The sequence below is a fragment of the Hyalella azteca genome, unplaced genomic scaffold, assembly GCF_000764305.2.
Source record: "Hyalella azteca isolate HAZT.00-mixed unplaced genomic scaffold, Hazt_2.0.2 contig8360, whole genome shotgun sequence".
Taxonomy (NCBI): Eukaryota; Metazoa; Arthropoda; class Malacostraca; order Amphipoda; family Hyalellidae; genus Hyalella; species Hyalella azteca.
Genome location: NW_025938456.1, coordinates 104,521 through 119,721, shown reverse-complemented (window position 1 = coordinate 119,721; position 15,201 = coordinate 104,521). Strand labels below are relative to the sequence as shown.

The following is a 15,201-nucleotide window of genomic DNA, read 5'->3' as shown; positions in this document are numbered from 1 at the left end:
TGCACATGTTGGATAATTTTTACCATTTGTTGTTCTGTGTTCCCATCGTTAATTTGAATTAATTTTTGGGTGCTGTGTTTAATGTGTTTGTGGACTTCCAAACGTTTCTCTCGAGTGTAATCTAATATGAAACTCCCTAGGACTTTTCTCGGTCTCATTAAGAAAAAAGACTGTGAAATGTGATAGTGACAGTGAAATACAACTTCTAGATATTCTAGGTGAATGCGACCGAATTTTAGTTCAAACAGTTTGGATCAGACCTGCTGAATCGGTCTTCTGCATTGTAATTTTTCGTAAATTATTCGTAAAGAATGTACACCAATAACCAATTGAAATACGTTTTCTTTCTAATTCTCGCAGCTACGGTCTTGCATAAGATAATTTTATAACAGCTGTACGAATTGATTAGATTTTCTGACTTGCCTGAGGTTAGTTAGAAAAATTTCGTATTTCCAGTTGAAATTCGTGTACGGAAGCCTGCTAATGTACATAAGGTCAAGTGCCAGGTAACAATTTACATCCATTCCGTTTTCTTATTATCCTATAACAGCATAATCAATTATTTAATTTTTAATTTAATTAATTAAAAATGAATTTCATCCTATAGTAGCATAATTAAATGAGTGGGCCCACATGTTTCCCCAAATGTGATGCATTTTTAGCGCATTTTCTCATTTATGGAAAAAATGCACTATTGTGCTCGCCATGTCCGTCCGTCTGTCCGTCCGTGACCTCAAGTTTTCGTCGGCGCGAAAATGCGCGCTCTGTCACTCACTGCAGTGAGTACTGAGTTATATTTTTTGCTCTTGCATGCGTCATCTTATCCATATTTCAAGACAACAGAGCGTATCAATGCTACGTTCGCTTTCTGCTCTTGCAGTTTTCTTACTGAAAACGTCATTCTTCGGACAGTCACATTCATTTTTGTGAATCATATTCATCGTCTTGTGAAGAATTCATATTCATATTCATCGTCTTGTGAAGAAATAACGCAATGAGTTATCCGTCGTAATATTGAATAAAATTCAGTTACGCAAATATTTTCCTATGATGATACTAAAGCAATACCCTGAATAGTTAAGTGGTGCATAAATATTGTTCGTTCTAAACATTTCAACATAGAAGACCTGAATGTCGTCTTGGTATTTTGGCTACACGTAAAACATATTTTCAATGTTTTTTTTTGCTTTCGTTCTGCTGGTTCATGCAAAAACACGGAAATAGATGAAGATAAGGAAAAGATACATAAGAAAACACTAGTTTATTAGACAAATCCTGTTATTAGTATATGGTTGCAGAACATATTTTCCGCAACCACGAAGCCCTATGGAAAACTTGGACCTTATTTATGACTACGTAAGTACAGAGGATGAGATGAACATAATGTATACAATAATTATAAGAGTTTAGGCCATTCAACTGAATGAGATGTTATATAGTATTGATAATCATTGCTATTACATCTTATTTTAGACACTCCGAGTGTCGTGTTCTCGACATTGTACAGTTGGACTGAAAACTGATAGAAATTTTTGGATGACTGCAGTGATAATTTCGAGAGGCAGAGACTGATAACGTCCACTAATATATGAACTAAAAATTCGTATAAACTATGTTGTTGATACACGCAGTCGCCTATTGAAAACGTTGTCAGGAACAATAGGTACTAAAATGAGATTTAAAAAAACGTATAAAACGTATTGTCACTTAGCGCGCAAGTGATTGGTAACATATCATTCATTTAGTTACAATATTATGTCAATAGTTCGTCATAATTACGGATAAGTTACTAGTCCATAATGAGAACAAAAATCGGGAAAAAATGTCCACACATTAATCCTGCAGTGGTTGGCACAACTATACATGAGCGAATAACTTACATTAAAAAATTCATTGTCTTGAAAAAAACATCAGTTGCAGAGTGAACAAATCAACTTAAAACATCAGAGTGATCAACTTAACGGAAATTGACATCTTAAGCATCGGCATTAACTGAGTAGAAGGAATGAATGCGGTGATGGAGACACTAGACATTGATGGAAACAACCAGATATCTCGATGGAAACAACCAGAGATCTCGATGGAAACTACTAGAGATCTCGATGGAAACAACCATAGACCTTGATGGAAACAATCAGAGATCTCGATGGAAACAGCCATAGACAGCCATGGAAACAACCGAAAACAGTCATAAAATTCCTAACTGGAATTCGCACAGGACAGCGATCACCATAAGTCTTATAAAAAATGATAAGGGATTAAAAAGCGACAGGCGACTGGGAGACAAAGGAGTTACAGTCATTAAATAAGAGCTACAAAAGCGAACTAACGAACGCGTCACCAGAATAAAAAGTTACATCAGACAGAGTTTTGTTTCATGTCAAACTAAATGCCACGTACAACTTAATCATTACGGTTTTATTTGCACTATCAGCAAAGAGATACCAACTGTACATATCACAGAACAAACTACGGTGCAAAGGACAATTTATTTCCTTATTTTATTCTTAACTTATTATGAAGGCACTAACCATGAAAAGCAACATAACGCAATCTATGAAAAATCTTTCAATTTTTCTCCACAGAGCAAGTCATAACACATGTTTGAAAAAATGTTTTTTTTTTCATCAACCAGGTTTATCCGAAGTTTTTTCCTTGGTCTATAAATTATTTATGTTGATTCAGAATCATCATATGTAGCTATTCCTACAGCATAACCCAGTATCAGTGCCAGTCATATGGATTTAAATAACATCTATAACTATCGACATACAAATACAACTATCAACATAAATCTATACATATGAACACATAAGGCGATGGAAGAGTCAATCATGGTTACGTTGACAACGCGGGTTGAGTTTACCGAGTTCAACAAGATTTCAAGTACGTCAGATATAAAAATGTTCACTTAGCAAAGCGTAGCAATTTTGTAAAAAATCATCGAGATAATGCAAATATGTTCTGACTTTATAAAACTTCACTTGCAATTTAACGATTTTTGATTACTATCTTCTACGTTATTACGAGGGTATATCGATGAGAAAATCCGGGATTTTAAATGAAACGAAGATGAATGATTATAAAAGAGCAGCTAAAAACTAAACACAATTCATTCAAACTGGGAAATAAGTAACATGTGATGAGGAATGCACTAAAATAAGCAATATATAGAAGTAGAGCACCTATGAGAATAACTGTGAACAAAATTATTTCAATTAGTAGCGCTTGGAGCCAAGGTAGCGCAGGTAGTGGTGGAATTAATGTACATTTGATATTATCCATACACTTTCCAATGAAGTATAATCCTGCTAGTATAGTAAATCAGGAAAAAATAACGGCATTACTACATTAAGATAAAAACAACTTAAAAAACCGTGAGAATGAAAAAGCGACAAATTAATATATAATAAAATCGAGTCAGTAGGCACAAGTCAAACCCCCACAAGCTTAAAATATAGAAAGTTAAATTTAAATGTATAGATCACCGTATAAAATTGTTATTCATAGTAGTTAATAAATAGGAAAGTGTCCCATCAAAAAAGAATACAATTATCAGTAGAATAGTCATGCTTAAAAATTTAAATGGGTCTTACGAAATCAACATAATTACTCATGGTCGAAAAATAATTCAAATGAACCCAAATACACAAGCATATTCCACGGCGGGGGAGCAAAAACAAAATTTAAGTTGTAGAAGTTGAAATCATAAATATTAGAAAAAAATGACCTCAACGTTGTGGAAAAATCAATAAAAGTACGTATTTCAGACAACTCATGAACCACACAAAAAATTTCGTCTAATCGGAACGAAAATTTCAGTTTTGATGCATTGTTTCAACACAATCGCAAATAAAAGATTAACACGCATGAGCAAAGTCAAGTTAACACATTTACTCAAGTTGATGCAAACTTGAGTAAATATAGTAAACCTCAATAGTAAACCTACGAATGATGTCCGTAGACGCATTCAATGTCTCTGGGTACCGCAGTCCCCGATTTTAAACTTCACTTAAGAATGTCAAATATCACTGACATTTATGTACATAGTCACAAGCTAAAAATTAACTAATTTATACGTTGATATGTTCACTGAAGAGGCACTGGGAAAGATGGGCAAGATCGTTGGTACGCATAAAGGCCATAACAGGCTTCACATTTAGCGGCAAAATATCTATTAGAACTTTTCCAAAAGCAACTTTTTTTTAAGAGTTGAAGGCAACTTTGAGAGTTGAAGGCAACTTTGAGAGTTGAAGGCAACTTTGAGAGTTTAAGTCAACTTTGAGAGTTGAAGGCAACTTTGAGAGTTGAAGGCAAATTCGAGAGTTGAAGGCAACTTTGAGAGTTGAATAAAATTTATGAAACAGTTAACAAGCGTTCAAGTTTGGGTTGAAAATAAACCAAATCAAAGTAAGAAATGAACATGTTAAATGCAATTTACAAAATAGAAGAAATGTTCGAATTCGATTGACTCATTCCAGCAATTCGAGTCGTCAATATTCACAAGCAATTATGAAGTTCAACTGAAAGTCACAACCGTCACTAGCGACAGAAGAACAGAACTTAATAATAGTTTTGTTCAGGTCTTGGATTGAGCAGCGAGTAGCCATTGTTTTTTCCCATGCTGGAAAAAGCAATGGTTTTTTCCCTGTAGCCACTGGTTTTTCCCCAATAGTTTTTTTCCAAAAAAGCTCAAACGTTTTTGCATTTTCTTGTAAATTACCTACTTTTCTTCAGAATTTTCATCGAGCACTGTCATTAATGCGTCACAGGAAAGGCTCCTAAGCGTTATTAATATATTGTTCTTAATATATTAACTTACATTGGCATAAAATAATATCTTATGCCAATTCACACAAATGAGCTGAAGCCAGGCAAAGGAGCCCTAGACCCAGCCATGTTATTCATGACAATTTGACCAATGCCTCAAAGAAAGGCTCCTTAATTAATACATTGTTATTAATATATTAACTTACATTGGCATAAAATAATATCTTATGCCAATTCACACAAAGGAGCTGAAGCCAGGCAAAGGCGCCCTAGACCCAGCCATGTTATTCATGACAATTTGACCAATGCCTCAAAGAAAGGCTCCTTAATTAATACATTGTTATTAATATANACTTCACTCAGTTCTGACTCCTGCAATGTGAGGAATTGTTAAGAAAAAGTGATGTTCGCTCTCAACTTCACTCAGTTCTGACTCCTGCAATGTGAGGAATTGTTAAGAAATATAACTCAGTACTAACTGCAGTGAGTGAGAGAGAGCGCATTTTCTCGTCGACGAAAACGTGAAGTCACGGACGGACGGACGGAAATGACGAGAACAATAGCGCCTTTTTTTCTATAAATAAGAAAATGCGCTAAAAAATGATGTTCGCTCTCAACTTCACTCAGCTCTGACTCCTGCAATGTGAGGAATTGTAAAAAAATATAACTCTGTATAAAAAAAAAAAAAATAAGTCACTGCAGTGAGTGACAGAGAGCGAATTTTCTCGTCGACGAAAACGTGAAGTCACGGACGGACATACAGACAGACGGACAGACAGACTCACAGACAGACAGACAGACAGACAGACAGACAGACAGACAGACAGACAGACGGACAGACAGACGGATAGACAGACGGATAGACAGACGGACGGACGGACATGACCAGCACAATAGCGCATTTTTTCAATAAATAAGAAAATGCGCTAAAAAATGATGTTCGCTCTCAACTTCACTCAGTTCAGACTCCTGCAAAGCAAATAATAAGTATTGAAAGTTACATAGAAGTTCAACATAAAATACATAAATACATTTTTTTTAACAATACTTAGAAAATGTAGATCAGTACTCACTGCAGTGAGTGACAGAGAGCGCATTTTCTCGTCCGTCCGTGAAGTCACGGACAGACAGACGGACAGACAGACAGAAGGACGGACGGACATGACGAGCACAATAGCGCCTTTTTTCCATAAATGAGAGAATACGCTAAAAAGCTTTGTAACAGGTAGAGGTCAGACTCGTGCACCCAGTACAATAAACGGGTCACATTGTCCAAATAGTGACACACTTCCCGCACGCAACAATGATGAGTCATTTTTCCAGACCACTCTGGTGGGACAAGGTGACCCACACAGGGGCGAAAGTTCAACTCAATTTTGAGACAATCAAAATATGACGAACATGCGAGTCACTGGAGGAAATGGCGGAAGGTTTCTCGGCCAAAAGACATGCAGAGTTGGAAATGTAACATAACATTTAAAGTGCCGTCAACTGGGGTGACTTCGGCCGCAAGGGTGAATTCGGCCGCGTTTTTTATTCTGTTTTGCAAACAAAAGCGTGGTCGTAAACGCCGGGGTCATAAACGCCAGGATCGTAAACGAGGTCATAAACGCCGGAGTGACTTTGGCCATCGTTTATGACCCCGCTTTTGTTTGCAAAACAAAATAAAAAACGCGGCCGAAGTCACCCCAGTTGACGGTATAATAAAACTAATTATAACATCACGAACATGCGAGTCACTGGAGGAGATGTCGGAGGGCTTCTCAGTGACGTCACTGGAATCGGTGGCGGCACCGCCGCTCTTGAGCGTCTCGTCGTCGGAGTAAGCGAGGGACGCGGGGGCGGGACGTGGCGGTAGCTTACTTGCCACCGCCGCCACCACGCCAGAGGGACCAGCGATACTTAGAGGTCCGGTGCGCCGGCTGCTGGTGCTGCGACCTACGTAGTTATGGCAACAGTTTAGTGTCAAGATGTTAGGTGCGAATAATTATCCTTAAAGACACTATAGGTCCCTTTGGCCACAGCGCCAGAGAGACCAGCGATACTTAGAGGTCCTGTGCGCCGGCTGCTGGTGCTCCGACCTATGTAGTTATGGCACCAGTTTAGTTTCAAGATATTAGGTGCGAATAATTAACCTTAAAGACACTATAGGTCCCTTTGGCCACAGCGCCAGAGAGACCAGCGATACTTAGAGGTCCTGTGCGCCGGCTGCTGGTGCTGTGACTTACGTAGTTATGGCAAGAGTTTAGTGTCAAGTTGTTAGGTGCGAATAACTCGAATAACTAACGTCGATGACACTAGAGTGGCAACAGTGCTTATGTCGCCAGCCTTCAATAGACGTGATATATTTTACAGTAAGAATGAATCACACTTTTCTAGCGAAATCGAAACCGCTCATTAGTTATTGTGTGGCAATCGAACCCTGCAAATTGCAAAGGTAACATGAGTTTTCGTTGACGAGCTATGTGCAGTATTAGCTAATTGGCGACTGATGTGTCATTGACGGAAGAACAAATGAAGAAAAGAAAATATTCTTAAAGTTAAAATTAGGTAGATGACTCATCGACTAAGCAGCAGCTGATAGTTACAGCAGAGGTTTCCTTTAAAAAATATAATTGTGCGCTTTTTCTCTGTAAAATTTTCGGACGACATTCGCACTGACACTGGCAAATCAATAGGAGCATGGACGCATATCAGAAAATTTCTCTCAAGTACCAAGCTACAATATTACGCATAACCCAAAGTAATAATTGTAGCAATATTTTCCCACTTTTTACCCTGCAATTTGGCAACAAATTGTAATTCAAAGACAGTAACATGAGAAAGAAACATCATTTACTGCTGAGGGTGCGGCGCGACAAGCTACAATATAGCACACAACAAAGTGGTAATTGTACAAATATTTTCATACTTTTCGCTCTATATACTAGCAAAAATGTACAATTAAAAGATATTAGAATGTAAAAGAATCATTAATTACTGCCGATTGTGAGGCGCGCCAAGCTACGATATAACACACAATTTTGTGATAATTGTACCAATATTTTCATATTTTTCACTCTAAATACTAGTAAAAAATTGCAATTTAAAGATAGTAAAATGTAAAAGAAACATGAATTACTGCCGAGTGTGCTGCGGTTGAGAGTGCTGCGCGGCATGGTCGAGCGCTTGCCGATGGTGCCGGTGTGGCCCACGGTCGCCAGGGCGACCGTGGGGCGGAGCTCGAATGTCGAGAAGTTTGTGTCGTCGCAGCCCATGGATTCTTCCAAGGATTTGTTTTGTGCCTCTTCTGAAATACGACAGAATATGAAAACTTATGAGAATGCTATTATTATCAGAATGATCAACTGCCTCTTCTGGAATACGGCAAAATATGAAAACTTATGAGAATGCTATTATTATCAGAATGATCAACTGCCTCTTCCGGAATACGGCAAAATATGAAAACTTATGAGAATGCTATTATTATCAGAATGATCAATTATATTAATCTATGGAGTGTTTATTGTTCATTAATCATATAAAATGTTTACTTGACATTTTATAATATAATTTTAAAATAATATTTTATTCAACTCTTAATTGAATTTAATAGATATACAGATTACTGCATGTAAATAGTGTATCTTTTTGTTCTACGAATAACTTGCTAACAATCGTGATCTGATCGATAGTATCTCAACTCGAGAGTGCAATGATAGGAAGATATTGTCTTCACACGCTAATCTGTGGAAATAATATAAAAATAATGCTAGAAAATCACAATCGCAACAAGCATGAATTTGAACGTAAACTTCCCCGAAGTTGAACGACTGTAGTAACGCGCTAGAATAATAATGAAATCATCATAAATTCGCCACAAAAATGATAACAGGTTTTATTAATTAAGAAGGTAAGCGGTAGGCGGAGGGTAAAGGCAAAAACCATAAGTGAGGAGACGCGCACTAAAGGAAGTAGGAGGAATGTAACTAAAGAGAAGAACCACATGGCCCTCATATTTTAGAAGTAAGCTAGTAAAATTATACAAGTAAAATCTTCAAGTAGAGATGCCAATTAAGACCAATTTATTAAAAAATATATTAAAATGATCAGTATTATCGGATAATTTTTGATAATATCTTTTAGAAAATGGTAAATAAATTCACACGAATGTCTTCCACATTTTAAGTGAATTATGGTGAATTTACTTGGCATTTCCTTTTGTTTTTGCGTGGTTTATTTGCGATTAAAACCAACTTTTAAGTGATTGAAAGTACCTTTATCACAGCTCATGCAAGGCGTAAGTAAGAGAAAGTAATTATCACCAGAGTAAGATACTTGAGTTAAAGAAAGCAAAGTATTTACACGATCAGGCACGGTGTACGTTAGAATGAAATTTAAAAATATGGCCAAATTCAAACAAATCCGCCAAATTTGAAATTTATACGTGTCGCGACATAATTTTTCATTTTTTCATAGATCCTATTCAGCTTTAATATTAAATTTCTTCTTAATAATTAAAAATCAGAGAGACTTGTCGAGCGTTAGTGATTACACTCACTATGTACAATAATTATTACAAAATCGCCGAAAATTTTCAAAATTAAATAAAGTTTAAAAAACTTGGAAGGAAAGACGTCAGTGGAGTTTAAAGCAGCGCTGATAATGTAAAACTCAAAAAACAAACAATCAAACAGTGAAGCAAAATGAGAAAACTGGACCCAGTGAAAATTTATAGACGCGGCAGCTTCTGATTTGGATTACCAGAAGCTGGAGCGACTCTAAATTTTGTTAAGGGAGGAAAGTGACGGAATAAAGCGGGTCATAAATAAGGCAGCGAACAAATCAGCAACAGAAATGTAGAAAACTCACGAGCCAAGAGCTCCTCGACGACACCTGGCAAGTGCGGTAAACAACCGAGTGTTAATTAACATACAACAAAATGAAAATAAATAATCGATATTGAAAATTTGTTACAGAGGAAAGCTCGAGTTGACTAATGTGTAATAAATATAAAAAATGAGATTAGATGAAAGAGAAAAAAATGAGGGAAAATAGAGATATAGATATTTAAGAGGGTTAGTAAAGTACAAGCATAATCGATAACTTAGGTCAACAAAAATAAGGTCACAAAATATTTCCATCAAGACAGATCTCGATTTTAACGTATAAAAGAACAATCGTGTACACTAATGGAAAACATTTTCCATTCATCAATTCAATTTGTGGTTTGCGTGAACTCGCTCATTTTCAAAGTTAGGAACATTCGCTGTTTCGCCGATATTTTCAGATTTAGATAAAAAGTTTCGCAGTTTCGCTCATATTCAATTTTAGGAAAAGTTTTGCTGTTTCCCTGTTATTCATTCAATTTTAGGAACCGTTTCGCTGTTTCGCTCATATGCAAATATTGGAACAGTTTTGCAGTTTCACTCATGTTCAAATTTTGAAAAAGTTTTGCCGTTTGATAAATAATATTCAGCATTTATTCAACACGTTACTCTTGATAGCGCACTACATCAGGGTATTCATGAACAGCCGAGTGAGTATTCAACTCAATTAATTTCAAGTAATAAACGATAACAATCCGATGTTCATTATTCATTGATAATCATTAATCATCGTGAATGATATTGCGGTTCTATCGTAAAAATTGATGATTTATAACCAAAACGCAATAACAATACTTGGAATGAGACCGAACTTATCGATTATTTATACAGATATGTTAGGTGAAGAGGAAATGTAATATATTGTTGAGAAGTGAAACTGGAAATAGCAACTGTGTAATTTTTGTGTAATGTGTAACATTGAACATTCCGGCAAATGAGAAAAATAATTTTTGTGTGGATTTTCTCAAATAGAAAAATTAAATAAATTGAACCATTTTCTATTCAAACTTTGTAGGGGAAATCGATTCCCTCTTGCTAAATTTTATAGCAGAAATAATATTAAAAAAACAGCTACGGTTAAGGAATCTGACCACAAGCTTCCGCGTCCTATTTACTCACACGGCATTCGGATTTTGCTTATGTTTAGTATATTATAAATAAATAAAATTATCAAAACTCACCTGCCTCATGTAGAAACTTATGAGGAATACATTTTCTTATAATAAATTCGCGTCAAATTAATATTCATACATTACACCTCATGTTTCAACAAGAAATACTGTTGCAACTCGTATGAAATGCAATCAAGCTCATATTTGTTGCATTTATTTGTTTATTTTATTCATCCTCCTTGAAAATGGCCAACTTCTCATTGACCATTTTTTTCATGACTCAGTTTCAATTTCATGACTCAGTTTTAACTTCACGACTCACTTTTAACTTTATGACTAAGTTATAACTTTATGACTCAGTTTTAATTTCATGACTCAGTTTTAATTTCATGCTTGCTATCCTTGGTATTTGTTTCGGACGTAGCAGTCCCAGGCCACGATGGATCGCCGCCTCTCATAACTCAGTTTTAACCTCACGACTCACGTTTTAACTTCATGACTCAGTTTTAATTTCATGACTAATTATTAATTTGATGACTCACGTTTGTACTTATAGGTCTTGCTCTTGACGCAGAGTGCAGCGATGACGATGATAATAAGGACGATGCTGATGGCGGCGAGCGTGACCATGAACCACGTCTGGTGGTAGAACGGCGCTGCTTGCAGGTACCCCGTCTCCAGGTACACCTTGCTGGGTGTTACGATCTGGTAGTCCTCCCACTTCAGAGAATCTGAGGGTAAAATGGACCTCATTGGCACCTCCCACTTCAGGGAATCTGAGGGTAAAAAATGAGGGTAAAGTGGACCTCATCAGCACCTCCCACTTCATAGAATCTGAGGGTAACAAGTGAGGGTAAAATGGACCTCATCCGCACCTCTCACTTCAAGTTGGTAAAAAAAAATATTGGACTAAATTCCTTCTCCAATACTGTACGACTATAAGGCAGAACAAAATTGGTAGTACCGTAAGTAAACTAAGACCGTTATTGCAGTTTTTATTATTAATGAATTCAAAGAAGTTACTTAAAAATAATAACCATATCAATAACAGAATTCAACTTTACAAGGATTTCTGAAAGGATGCAACCCATATAGTAAAATCCGGTTCAACACTGGAAAATCTTACTTCGAGCATAAATATTTAGGACTGGGACGGTCTATTTTATGGTATAAACCAACACACATTCACGTAACGAAGGTTTTTGGAAAACACGTCGATAGGTTTTAACACCTATTACACATTTTTCTGCACAGGTTTGTGTTAGCAAAAGACAAAACTGACGAAGGTTCTAAGAAAAAAAATTCCAAGAGGAAAATAAGTCATTTAAGTGCAGTTAATGTTTTAACCATAAGCAGGTTTCGCATTAGATGTAGAAATAATGTGTTTGCAAGGATGACAAGCAGAACTGGTAAGTACCGTTATCATATGTGATAATTATTCCGTAAAATTTAACTTTGATGAGACATTATTAAAAAAATATTTATGAAAACCACGTTCAAACAAATGGCAATGCAAATTCAAGTAGGTACTATCAAAACAAGCGTATTTAGAACGTGTCATCCTCACACAAAAAAAAAAAAATTAAGTTACCATCAAGCTGAAAAAATGTCAATACTCGCCGAATATTTTATAGTGAGTTGTAAAAAACTCACTATAAAATAACACGTCACTATAAACGTGCAACAGGACTGTAAGAAGACATTTACTGACCTACAAACAAGCATGACCAAGATGCGATACAGAATGACACTCACATACAATGTAACACGCATTAACGCGCTTTAAGCGATACTCGTGTTAAAGAAAGCCACTCAACGAAGTTCGGACACTAAAGCAAAAAAGGCACACGAGTTATATAGCAATAAATTAAATATCAATGTCAATAGACGACGGCAACAAAGCGTGAAAGGAAACGCATTTCAAAACAGCAATGTACGGGCAACAGGACTGTACGGGCTACAGTAATGTACACCGTGCAACAGAAATGTACACCGTGCAACAGGACTGTACACCGTGCAACAAGAATGTACACCGTGCAACAGGAATGTGCAGTACTCACTGAAGTAGTGCAAGGAGAGCTGTGTGGCTGTGGGAGTAACAAGCTCAGTTCAGTCGTCCGGTCATCACATTTGAGTGCAATCAGGTAAAAAGAAGCTCGTAAACTCGAGAAATATTCAGAAAAGGGTACACTTAGTTATAATTTCATATAACGAATGAAAGGAGAAATAGATCAGTAGGAAGAAAGTATCAACACTGTTCAATAGAACGCCGTAAAACGGTGTGACCGGCATTTCGGTAGCCGGCCCCCTGAAAAAAACGCCATGTCGCCGTTTTTTCCAATTTAACGTTCTCCCGCCGTATGTCACTCTAAGGGAACATAACTTTCAACTCAAATTATACGTAAACTATTGAGTGTAGCAACCTGAGGACGTTTGTACGTACGTAACAGAGAACATTTTAAAGTTGTACGCGGCGGTCGTACGTCATTTTGCGCTCACTAGAACGTATTCTTTTTGGGAAGTAGGCTTGTGACAATATTGCTCAGGTTATTAATATAATAATATTATTAATAATACTAATGTTATTATATTATATTAGTAATATTAATATACTACTAATATTGCTCCGTTTACTCATGTCAGGCAGTAGAGGGTTGACACACAAAATCCGTACCACATTTGAAAAAAAAACGGCAAATCGGTTCATTTTTACGGGGCAGTAGGTCTCAAGAACGCCGGTCTGACCGTTTTTTCACCGTAATATTGAACATTACACTAGCAGATTAATGAGAAATGAAAACCAACGATAATGAATAATCGGTGGAGATGGATAATATAAATTAAAGTGCAACTTAGGAAGAACGATACCCAGATGATGTAAACTGAATAAAGAAAATGTTGACCAAGTAAGAAGAAATTGTGAGTATGAATAATAATGTGCATCTAACATGAAAATGCCGCTACGTGCAACAAATGGTGATAATTTTACACTGAATAAATTATAATCAATCAAGTTTTAAATAAATTGCCTTACTAATGAAAGCAAATTGCCTCTTAAAACATGCATAAGGAAGAGCAAATTTGGTCTAAAAAGATTCAAGCATGTAAAAGAACCTGAAAAATGATCATTCTTCACTAAAAATTAAATGCTTAAATAAAAAAATTCTCAAATAATATAAAAACAGTGAAATGGAAAATTGAAAACCTAATAATAGCTAATCGAATGAAAAAAAATCACATATGTACATATATAGATCGAAGAAGAATTAAAATTGAAAATAAATACGGACATTTTTTCATGTGGTGCATCAGTATGAAATTAGTGAAAAAAAGTATTTTTTTTCATTGAATTTTGCGACTGGCATGAAATTTCATAATATTCCTTAACGCTAAGTGCAGTACGTGACAGCGAAATTTTCTAATTGCGCACATCCAAAGAAAACGTTTTTTTTTTTACATTTCACTTCTCACGTGCAAGAAGCCCTAATAGCGCGTGTTCAGTAATACATTAAAGGAGAATGTATACACATGAACTTATCATACATACGAGGCATGTTTATCAAGTAAAGACCGTTTTATAATTAGAAAAAGACGTGCAAAGATATCGCAATAATTATATTTTTTCATGAAAGCCTGTACCTTAATCTACTTTTTTACATAATTTCCGTGAATATTGAGGCACTTGTCATAACGTGGCACCAGTTTTTGAATACCCTCCTGATAAAATTCTGCCGCCTGACTAATCAGGAGGCAGAATTTCGGGCGTTTTTCAGCAGAATTTCACCTCCATTTCAGCAGAATTCAGAATTTCAGCAGAATTTCACCTCCATTTCAGCAGAATTCAGAATTTCAGCAGAATTTCACCTCCAAGTTAGGCAGCAGAATTTTATCAGGAGGGTATTCAAAAACTGGTGCCACGTTATGACAAATGCTTCAAAATTCACGGAATTTATGTAGAAAAGTAGATTAAGGTACAGGCTTTCATGTAAAAATAAAATTATTGTGATATCTCTGCACGTCTTTTTTTAATTCCAAAACAGTCCTTACTTAAAAAACATGCCTCGTAAATACAGTTTGAACATGAATGACGCAGCAAGTGTTCGTGCTCATCCAATTCACTTTTAATGTTCGTTGTTCGCCATTAACAATAAATTATTAATTGCGCGACCATCAAAATCACCATGAACATAAAGTTCTTCTTATCACCAAATTATTGTGTGGTACTGTAAGGACCACACAGTACTCTGAGGACCAAATGACGTATAGTTAAGTTATACCAATAAGTAACCCCACCCCACCTAGTTACAGTTATAAGTTACGGTTATAAGTAACAGTTATAAGTTACGATCATAAGTTACAATTATAAGTTACAGTTATAAAATACAGTTATAAAATACAGCTATAAGTTACAGTCATAAGTTACAGTTATAAGTTACAGTCATAAGTTACAG

At 36.0% G+C, this 15,201-nt stretch overlaps 1 protein-coding gene across 1 annotated transcript in view; it reads right to left on the bottom strand.

Moving 5' to 3' along the window:
- Positions 1–1,246: 1,246 nt before the first annotated feature.
- The window catches only part of LOC108672970 (protein sidekick), an 84,569-nt gene continuing 70,614 nt past the window's right edge, over positions 1,247–15,201 (bottom strand). The window contains exons 32-38 of the mRNA XM_047881602.1: positions 12,811–12,837; positions 11,293–11,526; positions 9,622–9,645; positions 7,892–8,059; positions 6,500–6,708; positions 5,128–5,206; positions 1,247–5,079 (exon numbers count right to left, since the gene is read on the bottom strand). Of these exons, the coding sequence (XP_047737558.1) occupies positions 5,006–5,079; positions 5,128–5,206; positions 6,500–6,708; positions 7,892–8,059; positions 9,622–9,645; positions 11,293–11,526; positions 12,811–12,837 (815 nt within the window). The 3' untranslated portion in view covers positions 1,247–5,005. The remainder of the gene's footprint in view (positions 5,080–5,127; positions 5,207–6,499; positions 6,709–7,891; positions 8,060–9,621; positions 9,646–11,292; positions 11,527–12,810; positions 12,838–15,201) is intronic.